Genomic DNA, 20,927 nt, shown 5'->3' with positions numbered 1-20,927 from the left:
GGAAGAAACAAGGTTTTACCTGTAACGCTTCCTCTTTTTAGAGAGCTGGACCCCGCATAACAGAAAATGGTTTTATATCCTTATTTCTGGCTGGGTGCTTTACAGGCCCAGAACTGTGGATCCCCCTATTCGTAGGGGGCCCCAGTCTCTGAAGGTTTTTTCAAATGGAGCCCACCGTGAGAGGCGAAGATTGGGACTGTGTATAACAGAACTCTGCGGCTGGATAAGGTAAGGGAGATTCCACAGAATTTTTTAATTCCAGTAGGTTTTCTCCTTTAAGGTAAATGCATGCTGTGCCTATTGTCGCTACCGGGGGATGCCAAGAGCACATACATTCTCATGCTGATGTCTGTCTCAGTGTTCTCACGCTGCACAAGCTCCTCCGGCCAGCTCCAGGTAGAATGGGATGGGGGGTTTTCTCCTTTGGATATTCCCCCCAGGCTAGGGGGAGGCCGCAGGGGGTCTGTGAGGCGGTTATACACCGCATTATCACCGCCGCCGCCACCATTGCCATGTGGAGGCCCCATCACTACCAGCCTTTCTCCTTCCTCCCCCACCCCCAGCCTTTCCTCCATGTTTGTCCCAGAGGGTCGGCTAGCGCGGGAAGCACTCGTTTTTTTGAAAAACGAAGGGGGGGCGGTAGAGGGGGGGGCTTGACTTCAGCACAACGTTCAGTGTGCTCAGATGTTCAACATTGCCGGCTGCAAGGCTATAGAGGCACAGTTTACAGGTGCACACTGCCTTTGGAGGGACACAGAGCTGACGGTCGCATGTAAGGTGGGACACAGGTATTCCCCTAGGCAGCATTTACTAAGGTAACACCAGACTGGGCATTTGGTAGCAAGGCTTTTGCCAGACTACATCGCTCAGCAGTCAGTGTTCATTTTGTGATACCTCCACCTTGTTGCTTTGCACTATGGGTAGATGACGTTCAAATACCCCAAGAACCAGAGACTCTAGGGGATCTCGTTCAGGTTCTGAGGACTCCCTTTCTGCAGCACCTTCCCCCCCCTTGGGGGCCAGGGACGGCTAGTCAGGGAGAGCCGTTTGGGTCAGGGGCTCAGGGGCTACACCTGCTTCTGGCACTTCAGCCCCTGTATACATTACATAGGAGGTGTTTTTACTCAACCATTTATGGTCTAGAGGAAAGATTAATGGCCGTGGTAGCATCTTCACTCAGTGGAAGAAAACGCACTAGGTCTTCCTCTGTTACCCGGGACCCTCAGGAGAGGAGCTCTGGGATAGGGGAGAAAAATCCCTTTCAGAGGATCGGGATGGGACGGATGATTCCTTCTCTGAGGAATCAAGTGGAGAAGGGCCCTCTTCGCTTCTCAGGATGAGAAAGTCTTAGTACAGATCCTTGCTGGATTGGTCCGCTCCACATTTAAAGTACCCGTAGCTAAATCAGTTAAAAAACCCTCTATTTCTTTGGGGTCACTGAAACCTCCTCAAACAACACATGCTTTTCCTGCTCATAATTTACTTGAAAAAGCTCATTTATTCTGAGTAGCATCACCCAGATAAACGTTTTATTCTGCCTGAAAAAGTTTTCAACACTTTATCCTATGGAAGAAATGTTTATAAAGATGTGGGGGATACCGGCCGTTGATGCCGCCATTTCCTCTGTAGTCTGACTTGTCCTGTAGACAATGCTCAGAGGCTCAGGGATCCCGTGGTTAAAAGGATGGAATCCCTATTGAAGGATATTTTCTCCTTAGCAGGTTCAGTAGTTCAACCTGCAGTGGCAGCGATCGGAGTCTGTCAAAACTTAGAGACCATGTTAAGCAGGTCATCAAAGTTTTACTTGAACAGCAGGCCAGCGGTTGGCTAACCTTCCAGCGGCCTTATGTTTTGCTGTTTACGCCATTAGAGATTCTATCAGGCAAACCCCTCGTTTTTCACTTGGGTTGGTGCGTATGCGTAGAATCTTATGGTTGAAAAATTGGTCAGCTGAAGCACCATGTAAGAAACCTCTGGCTGGATTTCTATTTCAGGGTGCAAGGTTGTTTGGAGAAGACTTGGATAATTATATTCAAAGGTTCTCTAGTGGGAGAGTACTCTCTTACCTGTTAAGAAGAGGAGTAAGCATCCCTCTTTCAAACGGACTCTTTTCCCCAATGCCAGGGGCATCAGCCTCTGGGCAGTCGCGACGACCTTCTCCGTCTGGGTCAAGAAACAAGAGTCAAACCCCAGAGACAAAGAAGTCCTGGGGGAAGAAGCCTGCTAGACAGGACTATAGGGCCTCTTTATGAAGGGACGCCCCCACTCGATCGAGTGGGGGAAGACTGCTACAGATCTCAAGAGCTCTGGCAGGAGGATTTCAGGACAGATGGGTAATCTCCACGGTAACCTTAGGTTACAAACTGGAGTTCCAAGAGTTTCCCTCTCCTCGTTTCCTCAGATCATGTGTCTCCAGAGAAGAAGCAGTCGCTCCTTCTAGCTTTAAAGCGACTTTTGTCGCAAGAGGTCATTATGGTGGTTCCCGCGAAGGATCAAGGATTGGGTTTTATACCAACCTTTTTACGGTCCAAAAGGCCAAATGGAGATGTCAGACCCATTCTGGATCTAGGGATCTGAATCGATTCCTAAGGATTCGGTCCTTCCGCAGGGAATCAATTTGGACAGTAGTCTCCATCCGGCAGGGAGGAGAATTTGCTGGCATCGATAGACATCAGGGATGCATATCTGCAGGTGCCCATTTTTCCTGCTCATCAGAAGTTTCTGCACTTCACGATAGGAGGGCGTCATTTCCAGTTTGTGGCTCTGCCTTTCGGGTAGCCACTGCACCTCGTGTGTTCACAAAGATCTTGGCTCCTCCTCTGGCCAGATTAAGGGCTCAGGGTATAACTGTCATAGCATACCTAGATGACCTGCTCTTGATAGACCGGTCGGTAGCCTCGTTGAAGGGGAACTTGAGGACCACAGTCAGGTATCTGGAACACCTAGGTTGGATCCTCAACCTAGAAAGATCTTTCCTAAAACCAGTAAGAAAACTGGAGTATTTGGGTCTGATCATAGATACAAGCCAGGAAGAAGGTATTTTTACCTCAGGCAAAGATCACTGCCCTAGGGGAGCTGATTCTGGTAGTCAGGACCAAGAAGGGTCCTTCTGTCCGCCTTTGTATAAGGCTGCTGGGTAAGAGGGTAGCTTCGTTCAAAGCAGTTACCTATGCTCAGTTTCAGTCAGGACTGTTGCAACACAGTATCCTGTCGCCCTGGAGCAAGAGGGTTCAGGCATTAGATTTTCAGATGCACTTGTCTCAGGCAGTGCGTCAGTGCCTCAATTGGTGGTTAATACCTGAAAGCTTGCAGAAAGGGAAATCCTTCCTACCGGTCACCCAGACGGTGGTAACAACGGATGCCAGTCTTTCGGGTTGGGGAGGTCTCTAACCATCAACATTCTGGTGATTCGTGTGGCATATCTAGCCCTAAAGACCTGGACTCTCAGGCTACAGGGTTGCCCAGTCAGGATCCAGTCCGACAATGCCACAGCAGTGGCTTATATCAAATTCGTGACAAAAAATCCTCTTGCATACGGGACAGATGCGTTGGCGATTCTGTGGCATCGGTTCTCACTGGTTTCTGCATTCCCGCATATTCTGCTACTGTCACGATTCCTTCGCAGGATCAGGCAGGAAGGTCGGTACTTCTGGTAGCCCCCACTTGGCCCAGGAGGACTTGGTATGCGGAAATAGTAAGGATGACGGTGGGTTCCCCGTGGACCCTACCGTCACGCCCAGACCTGTTATCTCAGGGTCCAGTGTTCCATCCTGCCTTACAAACGTTAAAATTGATGGTTTGGCTATTGAAACCCAGGTTCTGAAGAGCTGTGGGGTTTCAGGTCCTGTGATATCTACCTTGATCAATGCAAGGAAGCCAGCTTCCAGAGTAATTTATCATAGAGTCTGGAAAGCTTATGTATCCTGTTGTGAATCCAGGGGTTGGCATCCCAGAAAATATGTCATAGGTAGAATTCTTGATTTCTACAATTGGGACTAGAGATGAAGCTGGCCTTCAAGGGCCAGGTTTCGGCTTTATCAGTATTGTTTCAACGGCCACTTGCTTTGTATTTTTTGGTCCGAAACTTTATGCAGGGGGTGACGCGTCTTAATCCTCCGGTTAAGGCACCCCTAAACCCCTGGGACTTGAACTTGATTCTGTCTGTTTTACAGAAACAGCCCTTTGAACCAATACGTCAGATTCCTTTGGTCTTGCTGACAAGGAAGTTCATTTTTCTGGTAGCCATTTCTTCTGCTAGAAGAGTATCAGAATTGGCAGCTCTTTCCTGTAAAGAGCCTTATTTGATTGTACACAAGGATAGAGTGGTATTGCGCCCTCATCCTAGTTTATAACCGAAGGTGGTTTCAGATTTTCATCTAAACCAAGACATTGTTCTGCCTCCCTTTTTTCCAGATCCCTGTTCTTCGGAAGAAAGGTCACTACATTCTTTGGATGTAGTAAGAGCAGTCAAGGCCCATCTGGAAGCAACTGCTCAAATTCGCAAAACAGATGTTTTGTTCATACTGCCAGAGGGTCCCAATAGAGGACAGGCAGCGTCAAAATCTACCATCTCTAAATAGATTTGACAATTGATTATTCAGGCTTACGTTTTGAAACAGAAGATTACTCAGTTTCAGATCAAAGCACATTCCACAGGAGCTATTGGTGCTTCTTGGACAGTACATCACTGGGCCTCTATGGCTCAAATCTGCAAGACCGCAACCTGGTCTTCAGTTCAGACATTCACCAGATTTTATCAGGTGGATGTGAGAAGGCATGAGGATATCGCCTTTGGGTGTAGTGTGCTGCAGGCAGAGGTACAGGATCCTCAGGTCTGATTGCACCCTACTTGGTTGTGGTTCCCCTCCCCTCAGGTAGCATTGCTCTAGGACATCCCATCAGTAATTACTAAGGCTCTGTGTCCCGTGATGTTCGAGAAAGAAAATAGGATTTTTTATGACAGCTTACCTGTAAAATCCTTTTCTTTCGATGGACATCACGGGACACAGAGGTCCCGCCCCTCTTCTAATACACTTATATTGCTTGGCTATAAAACTGAGGTATCCCTTCAAGGGGAGGGATTATATAGGGGTTTGAACTTCCTGTTTAGGGTGTGACCAGTGTCCAATCACCTAGTGATACCTATATAACCCATCAGTAATTACTGAGGCTCTGTGTCCCGTGATGTCCATCGAAAGAAAAGGATTTTACAGGTAAGCTGTCATAAAAAAATCCTATTTTTTCATGCAGCCCACAGGCTGCATGAAAAAAAAGTTTACAATATATGCCCAACAAGGACCAGCAATGTACTGGTATGTTGCTGGACTTTGGTTATACCAGAATGATGCCTGCAGGTTTAGGTATCATCTTGGTATCATTCCTTTCAGCCAACGGTCGACTTTCATGTAAAAGCAATCTTAGCGGCTAATTAGCCTCTAGACTGCTTTTCCAAGCAGTGGGAGGGAATGCCCCCCCACCGTCTTCCATGTTTTTCTCTGGCTCTCCTGTCCCAACAGGGAACCTGAGAATGCAGCCGGTGAATCGGCCAGCTGACCATAGAGCTGATCAGAGACCAGAATGGCTGCAAACATCTCTATGACCTAAGAAACCGGAAGCTATGAGCATTTTATGACTTAAATTTCACCGGATGTAAACAGCGCCATTGGGAAATTGGGAAAGCATTTTATCACACAGATCTTTCCCTGAGATCCTTGGCCCTAAACCAATCATGTTTTTGGATAAATGGAGATTCCACCAACTACAATGCTTCCTAAGCTCCTTTACTCATGTGCTAAGAGGTCTGCAAGATTTAAATAGCATTGAAGAGATATTCCACCCAGAAGGACCCCCCTCTAAATGGAATTTCTCTATTCTACAAAGCTCTTATTGCTCTTAAAAATCCTACCTACCTGCCATTCCTGGTTAAATGGGAAATGGATCTGGATTCTCCCCTCACAGACAACCAAAAGGATAAGATCCTACAGCTAGCTCACACATCCTCTCTTGCTTCTAAAATGGCAGAAGTCAACTATAAATTACTCACCAGGTGGCACTACACCCCAGCCAAACTTCACCAAATGTTCCCCGCCAGTTCCCCATTGTGCTAGAGGAACTGTGGGAACAAAGCCACTCATGCACATGTCTGGTGGTCTTGCCCACTCATTCGACCGATTTGGGCTGACATTCGCAAACTGATAATACAGATCTCAGATGTCAATCTACCCAACGACTATTGTACTGTTCATTTTCATGCCACTAAAGATCCCATTGGCTCATATAAGCGCTCAATCATTCCTCATCTGTTGAACACCACCAAAGCCTTGATTCCTACTCTATGGGGCCAACCAACAACCCCATCCATAAAAGTTTGGCTACAAAAGGTAGATGAAGTTCATCTCATGGAGGATATTACCCACAACATTAGAGGCACCTCTAGGAGACATTCACTAACTTGGGCTCCCTGGATAAAATTCCAGTCCACCTCCTCCTATAAGGACATTATAATGCAAACCCCTTAAGATTATTTATCAAGCATTGTTATGTAAATTCTTCTTTTACTAGTTAAATTTTTTAATGTTTTTGGTTTATTTTTCTCTTTTATGCCATGACAGATACAATTTTCAGTATTCTTAAACGTGATGACATGCATGCCAACAATCCCTTCCTCCCTATCCCATACCCTACCTACCATCTCTCTTCCTTTATCTATTTTCCTTCCTATCCTCTATTCCTCTCTAACCCCCTTTACTGTTTGGTTTTTTTTTGTTTTTTTTCCCTCCTTTCTTCTTTTTTTTTTTTTTTTTAACTGAAGCAACGTTTTGGATCTTTCTTTTTTTTTTTTCATACTTGGATTCAAATGCTCGCATAGATGGAAGCCCCTGTCTAGTTAGTTACTACATTTGCTAGTCTCTCCCTCTTTGTATTTCCAGGGGCAAATATTATTCGTTTTTGTACAAACGATGTCAACTTGCGAGCATTGGAACCTATGTCATTTTTCTCCAAGAGTGTATATTACCTGTTATATGTATATCTTTTCTCTATTTAACTTTAATAAAAATGTATTAAACAAAAAAAAATCACACCAATCTTGGTGTGGTCAGATGCTTTTAGGGCAGAGGAGAGATCTAGGGTCTCAATTCTTTTAAAAAAAGAGTACCTGTCACTACCTATTGCTATCATAGGGGATATTTACATTCCCTGAGATAACAATGAAAATGATTTAAAAAAATGAAAGGAACAATTTAAAAAGATAAAAAAGAAAAAAAATAAGAAAAAAAAAAAAGCACCCCTGCCCCCCCCCTGCTCTCGCGCAAAGGCGAACGCAAGCGTCGGCCTGGCGTCAAATGTAAACAGCAATTGCACCATGCATGTTAGGTACCACCGCGAAGGTCAGATCGAGGGCAGTAATTTTAGCAGTAGACCTCCTCTGTAAATCTAAAGTGGTAACCTGTAAAGGCTTTTAGAGACTTTTAAAAATGTATTTCGTTTGTCGCCACTGCAGGTTTGTGTGCAATTTTAAAGCATGTCGTTTTTGGTATCCATGTACTCGGCCTAAGATCATCTTTTTTATTTCATCAAACATTTGGGCAATATAGTGTGTTTTTAGTGCATTAAAATTTATAAAAGTGTGTTTTTCCCCCAAAAAATGCATTTGAAAAATCGCTGCGCAAATACTGTGTGAAAAAAAAAAAAGAAACTCCCACCATTTTAATCTGTAGGGCATTTGCTTTAAAAAAAATGTATAATGTTTGGGGGTTCAAAGTAATTTTCTTGCAAAAAAAAAATTTTTTCATGTAAACAAAAAGTGTCAGGGCTTTGTCTTCAATTGATTAGAAGAGTGGGTGATGTGTGACATAAGCTTCTAAATGTTGTGCATAAAATGCCAAGACAGTTCAAAATCCCCCCCAAATGACCCCATTTTGGAAAGTAGACACCCCAAGCTATTTGCTGAGAGGCATGTCGAGTCCATGGAATATTTTATATTGTGACACAAGTTGCGGGAAAAAAGACACATTTTTTTTTTGCACAGTTTTCACTAAATTATATATTGCTCAAACATGCCATGGGAATATGTGAAATTACACCCCAAAATACATTCTGTTTCTTCTCCTGAGTACGGGGATACCACATGTGTGAGACTTTTTGGGAGCCTAGCTGCGTACGGGACCCCGAAAACCAATCACCGCCTTCAGGCTTTCTAAGGCCGTAAATTTTTGATTTCACTCTTCACTGCCTATCACAGTTTCGGAGGCCATGGAATGCCCAGGTGGCAAAAAAAACCCCAAATGACTTTATTTTGGAAAGTAGACACCCCAAGCCATTTGCTGAGAGGTATAGTGAGTATTTTGTAGACCTCACTTTTTGTCACAAAGTTTTGAAAATTGAAAAAAGAAAAAAAAAACCACATTTTTCTTGTATTTCTTAATTTTCAAAATTAAATGAGAGCTGCAAAATACTCACAATTCCTCTCAGCAAATAGCTTGGGGTGTCTACTTTCCAAAATGGGGTCATTTGGGGGGGGGTGTTTGTGCTATCTTGGCATTTTATGGCCTTCGAAACTGATAGGTAGTGAGGAGTGAAATCAAAAATTTATGCCCTTAGAAATCCTGAAGGCGGTGCTTGGTTTTCAGGGCCCCGTACGTGGCTAGGCTCCAAAAAAGTCCCACACATGTGGTATCCCCGTACTCAGGAGAAGCAGATTAATGTATTTTGGGGTGCAATTTCACATAAAACCATGGTTATATCATTTAGTGACAACTTTTTGTAAATTTTTTTTTTTTTTTTTTTTTAGCATTATTCAATCACTTGGGACAAAAAAAATTAATATTGGGCTCAACATGCCTCTCAGCAATTTCCTTGGGGTGTCTATTTTCCAAAATGGGGTAATTTGGGGGAGACGCTAGTAGAGACGTTTGTAGACGCTATAACTTTTGTGCAAACCAATAAATATACGCTTATTGACATTTTTCTTTACCAAAGACATGTGGCCAAATGCAATTTGGCCTAAATGTATGACTAAAATTGAGTTTATTGGATTTTTTTTATTAAAAAAAAAAAAGTAGAAAATATCTTTTTTTTTTTAAATTTTCGGTCTTTTTCCATTTATAGCGCAAAAAATAAAAACCGCAGAGGTGATCAAATACCATCAAAAGAAAGCTCTATTTGTGGGAAAAAAAAGGACGTAAATTTAGTTTGGGTACAGCATTGCATGACCATGCAATTAGCAGTTAAAGTGACACAGTACCCAACTGTAAAAAGTGCTCTGGTCAGGAAGGGGGTAAATCCTTCCGGGACTGAAGTGGTTAATGACACCCACAGATTGGTTCTCAGATCGCAGTGCGAACTGTGAACTCGCACAGGAATCAGATCGCATGGGGGTGACCCCCATGCGATCTGATTCCAGTGCAGGAAAAAAAGTCCCTGTATTTTCCTGCGAATCCAATGCCAGTTCAGCCATACAACTGGCATTGCACAGACATTGCATGCGATCGGCACTGCAGTTCAGATGCGAATCACATGCAATGTCTGTTCGCACAAGTGTGAACCTGGACTTAAAGATTCTTTGACGACTGGCTTGGTACCAGTAGATTTAAAAATCCATTTTACATAAACGCAACACAAGACCAATGTGGTACCTATATTTAAAAAAAAAAAGGATCAAGGGCTTTTCTTGGCAACAACAGGTTTGTAAGTTTAACCTCTATATGTTAGAAATTGATTAAAAAAAAAAACACAACAAAGAGTTTCTGCTAGAAAACCATATCGTAAGCAAAACTCACACCAGAAAAGCGCATGCATAACATGGATGTGGCTTTTATATTGCATATAGCATGATCAGCAGTATGTTGCAATGCATTATAGAACATCAGAATGTGATGCACTGCTGGAAAATATTTATTTTCAGTGCACACCAAGGTACTGAACTAAACACAAGTCAAATTACCATGTTCTTGCTTTGGTACTGCTCTGGGCAATGCAGTCACTGCTGCTAGTGTGAACGAGCTCTTAAAGTGGTAGTAAAGTCTGCTCTTCCACTTGTACCGAAGGGTAAGCCTATAATAAGGTTTACCTGTAGGTAAAGTGACTATCTACTAAACATGCACCGTTTAGGAAATATTCACACTTGTAGCGGCCAATGACATCACTGATGCATGCGCAATGCGCTCTGAATGCATGGCACACTCAAGTGTTTCATCTGTTCAGAGCACTGTGCCATGATCATGACTCCTATGTACATGCATTGGAGTGATGTCATCGAGGCCAGGCCATTCAAGCAGCAAGAGCACATGAACCCTGAAGGAAGACAGAGTGAAGGTGGAAGCCCTGTTAACGGTGACAGTACGCTGCTGGATATATACACTTTGCAGGTAAATCTGCAGTGCATTATGACATTAACACTATGACATTAACCTGCAGGGGGGCCATTATTTTTTTTTTTTTAAAGAGACTTTAATACTAAAGGTCTATAGGCTTAGGAAATTAAATTTGTAAATAGACAATAGGCTTATAAGCAGAGGTTAACGGTTCATTCTCTGAATGGTCTAAAGTTGTTTGGGATATACCTTAAGGTTTAGTGTTGGGACCATTACTTTTTAACCTGTTTATAAATTATGTATATACAGTTTAGGATTAACAGCACCATGTTTGTAGATCATACAATTTATGTACAGTTGTGGTATACAGTTCCTACAAGATGTTTTGGACTTACAAGCTGTAGATGCACCTTCTAATTGGGCATCTACTTGGAAAATTAAGTTTAATGTTGATTAATGTAAAGTTCTGAACTTGGGAGAGAAATCCATGCATAGATTTAAGGGCTCATGCATACTGCATCTCAAAAAAGCTCAAAGAGGCTGCTCCTATAGGCTTTTGAGCTTTTTAGAGCTCTCATTTTTCTACCTGGAAACTCCCCTCCATGTTGGCTAATGTTTCCATGTACACGCTGGCTTTTTCAGGCTATTACAGGCATATGCTCTTATAGGAAGAAAAAAACCCCACCAAAGGCACATTTCTGAGAGGAGCTTTCGAACAGAAAAGACACCTAAGTGCCCAAAATTGTGCAAAAAAGCATGAGAAACACGAAAGTTCAAAAAAAACTCAAAGGCACAAAAAAAAAAAAAAAAAATGTAGGAAAAATTAGCTGAGGCAAGGGTTTGTAAAAAAATTAAAAAAAAATTAAAAAAAAGCCTATGCTCAAAGAAGCTCAATAAAAACGTGCAAGAGAACACATAAGAGCACAAATTTCTTCAAGCTATTAGGCAGAGGAAAAAAGCTCAAATGTTTGTAAAAGCAGCTTTTTCTTTGATCTGCAGTGTGTATGAACCCATAATAAAATCTAGGGGGAATACTACCGTACATATGAGTTTGTCAATAACAGAAACCACTGCACTTTACTGTGTGGTTAGTGTGAACGGGCCCGTAGTAGTGATTAACCCTTGGAGTATCTCACCAAAACTTAAAATCAAGCAGCCAATCACACAAGCAGGAAATTACATTTTTGGAGGCATTCTGTACACCATCTGTGTACAAAGCACTTCCAGGTTGCCATATTGCATTGAATTTCAAAGAAAATTATAGCACTGCAGATTGAAAAAGATAGACCATTTTATTAATATTAAATTACAGCTTGGCCTTTATAGCAATTATATATGCTTTCTTTTTTTCTATATTTTTTCCACAAAAGTGGCGTTACACTTTAACACAGAAGCGCATTATAGGCACCTTTTATTTATTTATTTATTTATTTATTTATTTATTTATATATATATATATATATATATATATATATATATATATATATATATATATATATATATATTATATAATTTTTTTTTTTTAAATGTCTAATGCACAGAATATGAATGTCTACCAATATATTTAAAAAAGGGAGTATCAATATATTTATAACACTGTAGATTGTTGATCCAGGGAGTATCTGATTGCCTAGAGGCTCAAGAAAGATTTTTCCCGTTTTGGAGCAAATGGGACCATACTTTATAAAGTTTTACCTTCCTCTGGGTCTATCAACCTGCTTAACTATATACAGTAACTATATAAAGGGTTAATATGAAGGCCTGAAAGATAGATCCAAGCTTACAACAAATTCAAGAACTGCATATTGTTTCATGGAATTTTCACTGAAGGTTAATTTCTGGTTATGCAGTTTTCATCACAGTTTGTATTTTCCAGCTTTAGGACAGTTTTTGTTTCCAGTACACTATGCATTATTTGGATGTACGTACTTCTACAGGTTGGAAAGGTTGAACTCCAGCCATAATGAAAGCATTGGATAGAGCTTGAGCCTTCTAGGATCCCGTTTTCTTGGCATTTAAAATGGATAACGATACCAAATGGTACTCTTATTTCTTCTCTTTCTTCAGTTTGTATTTGTGTACAGTAAATTTCTGTTGAAGGGAATTATATATATTAAACTATGTGTATATATAAACTTTAGTCATTATACATACAGTATGTACACAGAAATCTAAAAAAAGAAAGCCGCTATTGTTTAAAATACACAATCTTACTTTTGCTATGTTATTATTACACTCCAGTATTATATTTGTAATATCTTTTACAGACACATCTATAGTTTTAGGGTTGAAGATAAGCCATGCACTGGGCTTGTAAGTATATTGCTGTGTCAGTAGTCTAAAGTGGTTGCAGGAGCTGAGGTCAAAATCCAGGCAAATTGCCACCTTGAGGCCTTATTATGGCTTATGTGACTTATGTAAAAAATGTAATTTGTAGCAATTGTAATGGTAATTGGTAATTGTAGCCGTATTACTACACTTGCAAAAAAGAACCATTGAGTACTGTCCATGATACTTTATTAGCACCAACAGCCAAATGTCGAGGACAAGCTTTCAGGACGTGTCCCTGTCTTCAAGGTCCAGGAATTACTAATACACAAATTTTTAGCAAAATGTTAAGACAATCTCTGAGGGAAAAAACACACAACCATACACAGCAATGGTAATTAAAACGGGATAGTTAATTAGATAAGACAGAGAAAGAGTTATAGGCTCGGGGGTGGACTAACTGTCACAGAGGAGAAAACCAAGGTCTACATTTAGTCCATAATCTTGTGTCAAATAGAATTATCATTCTTAGTTCAAAAGTTTTCCTTTCCTGAGTGGTTCTGAAGTTCCCCTTAAAACCTAAAACCTTCATGTCTTCTATAGTGTGGTCGGTTTGTGAAAAATAATGCCCCACACAGGTGTGCAGAAATAATCTTCCTTATATTCCTTAATAGTGCGTCTGTGCAAATGCATCCTTTCACTTTGTTATATTGCAGCCATTTGCTAAAATCATTGAGGTTCATTTATTTTCCTCATTAACCACTTCAGCCCCGGAAGGATTTACCCCCTTCCTGACCAGAGCACTTTTTACAATTTGGCACTGCGTCGCTTTAACTGCTAATTGTGCGGTCATGCAATGCTGTACCCAAACGAAATTTGTGTCCTTTTCTTCCCACAAATAGAGCTTTCTTTTGATGGTAGTTGATCACCTCTGCCGTTTTTATTTTTTGCGCTACACACGGAAAAAGACCGAAAATTTTGAAAAAAAATTATATTTTCTACATTTTGTTCTAAAAAAAATCCAATAAACTCAATTTTAGTCATACATTTAGGCCAAAATGTATTCGGCCACATATCTTTGGTAAAAAAAATGTCAATAAGTGTATATTTATTGGTTTGCGCAAAAGTTATAGCGCCTACAAACTAGGGTACATTTTCTGGAATTTACACAGCCTTTAATTTATGACTGCCTATGTCGTTTCTTGAGGTGCTAAAATGGCAGGGCAGTACAAAACCCCCACAAATGACCCCATTTTGGAAAGTAGACACCCCAAGGAAATTGCTGAGAGGCATGTTGAGCCCATTGAATATTCATTTTTTTGTCCCAAGTGATTGAATAATGACAAAAAAAAAAAAAAATTACAAAAAGTTGTCACTAAATGATATATTGCTCACACAGGCCATGGGCATATGTGGAATTGCACCCCAAAATACATTTAGCTGCTTCTCCTGAGTATGGGGATACCACATGTGTGGGACTTTTTGGGAGCCTAGCCGCGTATGGGGCCCCGAAAACCAATCACTGCCTTCAGGATTTCTAAGGGCGTACATATTTGATTTTACTCCTCACTACCTATCACAGTTTTGAAGGCCATAAAATGCCCAGATGGCATAAACCCCCCCCAAATGACCCCATTTTGGAAAGTAGACACCCCAAGCTATTTGCTTTGAGGCATGGTGAGTCCATGGAATGTTTTATATTTTGACACAAGTTGCGGGAAAGTGACAAATTTTTTTTTTTTTTTTTTTTTTGCACAAAGTTGTCACTAAATGATATATTGCTCACACAGGCCATGGGCATATGTGGAATTGCACCCCAAAGTACATTTAGCTACTTCTCCTGGGTACGGGGATACCACATGTGTGGGAATTTTTGGGAGCCTAGCCACGTACGGGGCCCCGAAAACCAATCACCGCCTTCAGGATTTCTAAGGGTGTAAATTTTTGATTTCACTCTTCACTGCCTATCACAGTTTCGGAGGCCATGGCATGCCCAGGTGGCACAAACCCCCCCCAAATGACCCCATTTTGGAAAGTAGAAACCCCAAGCTATTTGCTGAGAGGCATGGTGAGTATTTTGCAGCTCTCATTTGTTTTTGAAAATAAAGAAAGACAAGAAAAAAAATTTTTTTTTCAATTTTCAAAACTTTGTGACAAAAAGTGAAGTCTGCAAAATACTCACTATACCTCTCAGCAAATAGCTTGGGATGTCTAAAATGGGGTCATTTGGGGTTTTTTTTTGCCACCTGGGCATTCCATGGCCTCCGAAACTGTGATAGGCAGTGAAGAGTGAAATCAAAAATTTACGGCCTTAGAAAGCCTGAAGGCGGTGATTGGTTTTCGGGGTCCCGTACGCAGCTAGGCTCCCAAAAAGTCTCACACATGTGGTATCCCCGTACTCAGGAGAAGCAACAGAATGTATTTTGGGGTGTAATTTCACATATTCCCATGGCATGTTTGAGCAATATATCATTTAGTGACAACTTTGTGCAAAAAAAAAAAAATTGTCTCTTTCCCGCAACTTGTGTCACAATATAAAATATTCCATGGACTCGACATGACTCTCAGCAAATAGCTTGGGGTGTCTACTTTCCAAAATGGGGTCATTTGGGGAGGGTTTAAACTGTCCTGGCATTTTATGCACAACATTTAGAAGCTTATGTCACACATCACCCACTCTTCTAACCACGTGAAGACAATGCCCTTTCTGACACTTTTTGATTACATGAAAAAATTATTTTTTTTTTGCAAGAAAATTACTTTGAACCCCCAAACATTATATATATTTTTTTAAAGCAAATGCCCTACAGATTAAAATGGTGGGTGTTTCATTTTTTTTTTTTCACACAGTATTTGCGCAGCGATTTTTCAAACGCATTTTTTGGGGAAAAACACACTTTTTTAAATTTTAATGCACTAAAACACACTATATTGCCCAAATGTTTGATGAAATAAAAAAATATGATCTTAGGCCGAGTACATGGATACCAAACATGAAATGCTTTAAAATTGTGCACAAACGTGCAGTGGCGACAAACTACATACATTTTTAAAAGCCTTTAAAAGCCTTTACAGGTTACCACTTTAGATTTACAGAGGAGGTCTACTGCTAAAATTACTGCCCTCGATCTGACCTTAGTGGTGATACCTCACATGCATGGTGCAATTGCTGTTTACATTTGACGTCAGACCGACGCTTGCGTTCGCCTTAGCGCGAGAGCAGGGGGGACAGGGGTGCTTTTTGCTTTTTTATCTTATTTTTAAACTGTTCCTTTCATTTTTTTTTTTTTTAATCATTTTTATTGTTATCTCAGGGAATGTAAATATCCCCTATCATAGCAATAGGTAGTAACAGGTACTCTTTTTTGAAAAAATTGGGGTCTATTAGACCCTAGATTTCTCCTCTGCCCTCAAAGCATCTGACCACACCAAGATCGGTGTGATAAAATGCTTTCCCAATTTCCCAATGGTGCTGTTTACATCCGGCGAAATCTAAGTCATAAAATGCTCGTAGCTTCCGGTTTCTTAGGCCATAGAGATGTTTAGAGCCACTCTGGTCTCTGATCAGCTCTATGGTCAGCTGGCTGAATCACCGGCTGCATTCTCAGGTTCCCTGTTGAGACAGGAGAGCCAGAGAAAAACACGGAAGACGTTGGGGGGGGGCATTCCCTCCTACTGCTTGTAAAAGCAGTCTAGAGGCTAATTAGCCACTAGGATTGCTTTTACATGAAAGCCGACCGCTGGCTGAAAAGAATGATACCAAGATGATACCTAAACCTGCAGGCATCATTCTGGTATAACCATTCAAAGTCGTGAATGGCGTACCTGAAGACAAAAAAATGGTTAACAATAAAGCACAGTAAACGGTAAAGTATAAAAAATTGCATACCTGAAAAGCAAACATGATAAAACATAATAACAATAAAACATTGCAGAATAGAATACAGTAAAAAAGAGCAGAACAATAGAGAGAATAGAGAGAGAGAACAATAAAACAACTATTTTTTTTTTAATTTATATTTTTGTATGTGTTTTTTTTTTTTTTTTTTTACACTTTTTTTTGTAACTAACTTTTATAACGGTAACCGGTTCCAGGTTCGGGTCTCTCAAAATGCGATGGCATCTTGGGAGACCCTGTGAAAGTGTCCTAGTCTGTGCAATGCTGTACCCTACGCTAATACTCAACTAGTGAATGGTAGCGTTCAAAACATTCACCAATGCAAAGACCCGGATTGTCAGGACAGGAGGGACAATAATAGCGGGTGTCATGCCTATATCCGCGCTTGCTGCAGACACAACATCTTTTTTGGGGGGGTTCGTTGGGTAGGGGTACTCGGGAGGACATAAAGAAAATGTCTCTCATGCAGCTGACTGCATTTGGTTGGGGATGTGAATGGGGGAAGTACGGGCGCGCTGCAGAAGTGGTGGGTTCCCAATTAGGATTGGCGAATGCAGCAGGAAGGGCATTATGGGCACGACGGGCCTGTGTTTGTCTTTTTGGTGGCAGCGGGACACTACTTGTGCTTGGCACCTCACCAGCTTGAACTGCACTTATGGGACTCGCCACGTCACCAAGTGTTACTGCAGTGCTGGTTTGACTACGACCGGGGTGTACTAGGCCGCTGGCGCTTGCCAGTTCACCAAAACGCTACCAAAAAAACTGTTAGCGATCGCAGGGATCAGGCCTGACTCTGCGAATGCTGCAGTTATGCATTTAGTGTTTTGTAAGTGGCAGTGATCGATCGATACTGCACTTGGGTGGGCTGGGCTAGGCCGGACGGAGGGGCAAAACGCAGGTGCTAGCAGGTATCTGGGCTGATCCCGCTAACACTGCGTTTTTGGGAACCCTAAACTGCTGGGGACGCCAGTATAGATCTGATCGGATCAGATATTGATCCGTTCAGATACTATACCACTAAGGGAGGTGTACGGTGCCTGCGTGGGTGTTAGCGCTACTGACGCTAATCTGACGCTGCCTGGGGCTGGTGCTTGCCAGTTCACCAAAACGCAACCAAGAAAACTGTTAGCGATCGCAGGGATCAGGCCTGACTCTGCGAACGCTGCAGTTATGCGTTTAGTGTTTTGTAAGTGACAGTGATTGATCGATACTGCACTTGGGTGGGCTGGGCTGGGCCGGGCGGAGGGGCAAAACGCAGGCGCTAGCAGGTATCTGGGCTGATCCCGCTAAAACTGCATTTTTGGGAACCCTAAACTGCTGGGGACGCTAGTATAGATCTGATCGGATCAGATATTGATCCGTTCAGATACTATACCACTAAGGGAGGCGTATGCTGCGTGCGTGGGTGTTAGCGGTACTGGTGCTAATCTGACGCTGCCTGGGGCAACGCATATCACCGCTGAGCGATCAGGGGGCTAAACCTTTATTCGGTAATAAACGGCGGGTGCCCTGACACTATAAAAAATAAACGAACTAACCAGCGTCAACCGTAACGGTTATACGGTGATCAGTGGTGAAAGGGTTAACTAGGGGGCAATCAAGGGGTTAAAACATTTATTAGGTAGTATATGGGGGTCCCTGTCCCTATAAATCGCTGACGGCGAACCTAAATATTTACCTCCCTAACTAGCGTCACCAGCGACACCAATATAGCGATCAGAAAAATGATCGCTTAGCGACACTGGTGACGGGGGGTGATCAAGGGGTTAAAACTTTATTAGGGGGGGTTAGGGGGGTATCCTAGACCTACAGGGGGCTAACACTCACTGCCCTACCACTTCTAACTGTCACAAACTGACACCATGCAGTAATCAGAAAAAAAAAAAAAATACTGCTTGGTGTCAGTGTGACATGGGGGGGGCGGTGATCGGGGGGTGATCGGGGGGGGGATCGGGGGTGTTTTGTGTGGCTGGCATGTTCTACTGTGTGTGTGTGTGTGTGTGTGTTGTGCACTCACATGTCTTCTCTCCTCGGCGCCGGAACGGAAACTGCCGAGCCGAAGAGAGATGACATCACATCCTCTGTCTGTGTGTACTACACACAGGCAGGGGAGGATTCCGATTGGCTGGGAGCGATCGCGAGGGGGGGGCCACGATTGGATGGCCTCCCCCTCGCCTCTCAACGCTCCCAGACAAATGCCGACCACCGCTGGCACCGGGGGGGGGGGTCCAATCGGACCCCCCACCCGCGGGAGGCAGATCACGTATGGGTACGTGATTCTGCCTGCCCGTGCCATTCTTCCGACGTATATTGTCGTTAGGCGGTCGGCAAGTGGTTAAATGCACACACAGCACCCCATATTGAGAGAAAAACAGAATTGTTGACATTTTTGCAGATTTATTAAATAAGAAAAACTGAAATATCACATGGTCCTAAGTATTCAGACCCTTTGCTCAGTATTTAGTAGAAGCACCCTTTTAATCTAATACAGCCATGAATCTTTTTGGGAAAGATGCAACAAGTTTTTCACACCTGGATATGGGGATCCTCTGCCATTCCTCCTTGCAGATCCTCTCCAGTTCTGTCAGGTTGGATGGACAGCCATTTTTAGGTCTATCCGGAGATGCTCAATTGGGTTTAAGTCAGGGCTCTGGCTGGGCCATTCAAGAACAGTCACTGAGTTGTTGTGAAGCCACTCCATTATTTTAGCTGTGTGCTTAGGGTCATTGTCTTGTTGGAAGGTAAACCTTCGGCCCAGTCTGAGGTCGTGAGCACTCTGGAGAAGGTTTTCGTCCAGGATACCCCTGTACTTGGCCGCATTTATCTTTCCCTCAATTGCAACCAGTCGTTCTGTCCCTGCAGCTGAAAAACACCCCCACAGTATGATGCTGCCACCACCATGCTTCACTGTTGGACTGTATTGGACAGGTGATGAGCAGTGCCTGGTTTTCTCCACACATACTGCTTAGAATTAAGGCCAAAAAGTTCTATCTTGGTCTCATCAGACCAAAGAATCTTATTTCTCACCATCTTGGAGTCCTTCAGGTGTTTTTTTAGCAAACTCCATGCAGGTTTTCATGTGTCTTGCACTGAGGAGAGGTTTCCGTCGGGCCACTCTGCCATAAAGCCCCGACTGGTGGAGGGCTGCAGTGATGGTTGACTTTCTACAACTTTATCCCATCTCCTGACTGCATCTCTGGAGCTCAGCCACAGTGATCTGTGGGTTCTTCTTTACCTCTCTCACCAAGGCTCTTCTCCCCCGATAGTTCAGTTTGGCCACACAGCCAGCTCTAGGAAGGGTTCTGGCCGTCCCAAACATCTTCCATTTAAGGATTATGGAGGCCACTGTGCTCTTAGGATCCTTAAGTGCAGCAGAAATTTTTTTGTAACCTTGGCCAGATCTGTGCCTTGCCACAATTCTGTCTCTGAGCTTTTCAGGCAGTTCCTTTGACCTCATGTTTCTCATTTGCTCTGACATGCACTGTGAGCTGTAAGGTCTTATATAGACAGGTGTGTGGCTTTCCTAATCAAGTCCAATCAGTATAATCAAACACAGATGGACTCAAATGAAGGTGTAGAACCATCTCAAGGATGATTAGAAGAAATGGACAGCACCTGAATTAAATATATGAGTGTCACAGCAAAGGGTCTGAATACTTAGGACCATGTGATATTTCAGTTCTTTTTTTTTAAATAAATCTGCAAAAATGTCAACAATTCTGTGTTTTTCTGTCAAAATGGGGTACTGTGTGTTCATTAATAAGGAAAAAAAATGAACTTAAATGATTTTAGCAAATGGCTGCAATATAACAAAGAGTGAAAAATTTAACCACTTCAGTACCCGCCCATAGTCATATGACGTCCACAGATGGGATCTCCCATCCTGGGTGGACGTCATATGACGTCCTGGGATTCCCGGCCGCCTAAGGGGCGCGCGCGCCCGCCGCCGGGAGCGCGCGCGCCCGCCGCGTTCCTCGGGACCCGGTGCGTGTGCCCGGCGGCCGCGATGTCTGCCGGGCCCCCGCGATTGCCCGTTAACCGGGCCGGCATGTGGATCTGTGTGTGTAAACACACAGATCCACAGCCTGTCGGCTCTGAGGAGAGCGATCTGTGTTCCCAGAACGGAGGAACACTGATCGGTCTCCTCCCCTAGTGCGTCCCCTCCCCCTTCAGTTAGAATCATTCCCTAGGAAACATACTTAACCCCTCCCCGCCCCCTAGTGGTTAACCCCTTCACTGCCTGTCACATTTACACAGTAATCAATGCAATTTTATAGCATTGATCGCTGTATAAATGTGATTGGTCCCAAAAATGTGTCAAAAGTGTCCGATGTGTCCGCCATAATGTCGCAGTCACCAAAAAAAATCGCGATCGCCGCTAAAAATTTTTTTTTTTTTTTTTTAAATTCCATAAATCTATCCCGTATTTTGTAGAGGCTATAACTTTT

At 42.8% G+C, this 20,927-nt stretch overlaps 1 protein-coding gene across 4 annotated transcripts in view; it reads right to left on the bottom strand.

Annotated features, from left to right (window-relative positions):
- LOC141103383 (coagulation factor XIII B chain-like) overlaps positions 1–20,927 on the bottom strand; it is a 1,101,294-nt gene that overhangs the window by 524,461 nt on the left and 555,906 nt on the right. For 3 of the 4 annotated variants that reach the window (XM_073592898.1, XM_073592902.1, XM_073592900.1), the window contains one exon: positions 12,243–12,404. The exons of the other annotated variant lie outside the window; for it this stretch is intronic. In XM_073592898.1, the coding sequence (XP_073448999.1) occupies positions 12,243–12,404 (162 nt within the window). The remainder of the gene's footprint in view (positions 1–12,242; positions 12,405–20,927) is intronic. 4 annotated transcript variants of the gene reach the window in all.

This window comes from Aquarana catesbeiana, linkage group LG07 (assembly GCF_042186555.1).
Source record: "Aquarana catesbeiana isolate 2022-GZ linkage group LG07, ASM4218655v1, whole genome shotgun sequence".
NCBI lineage: Eukaryota > Metazoa > Chordata > Amphibia > Anura > Ranidae > Aquarana > Aquarana catesbeiana.
The sequence above is the reverse complement of the archived record's forward strand: the minus strand, read 5'-3'. Positions and strand labels throughout refer to the sequence as shown.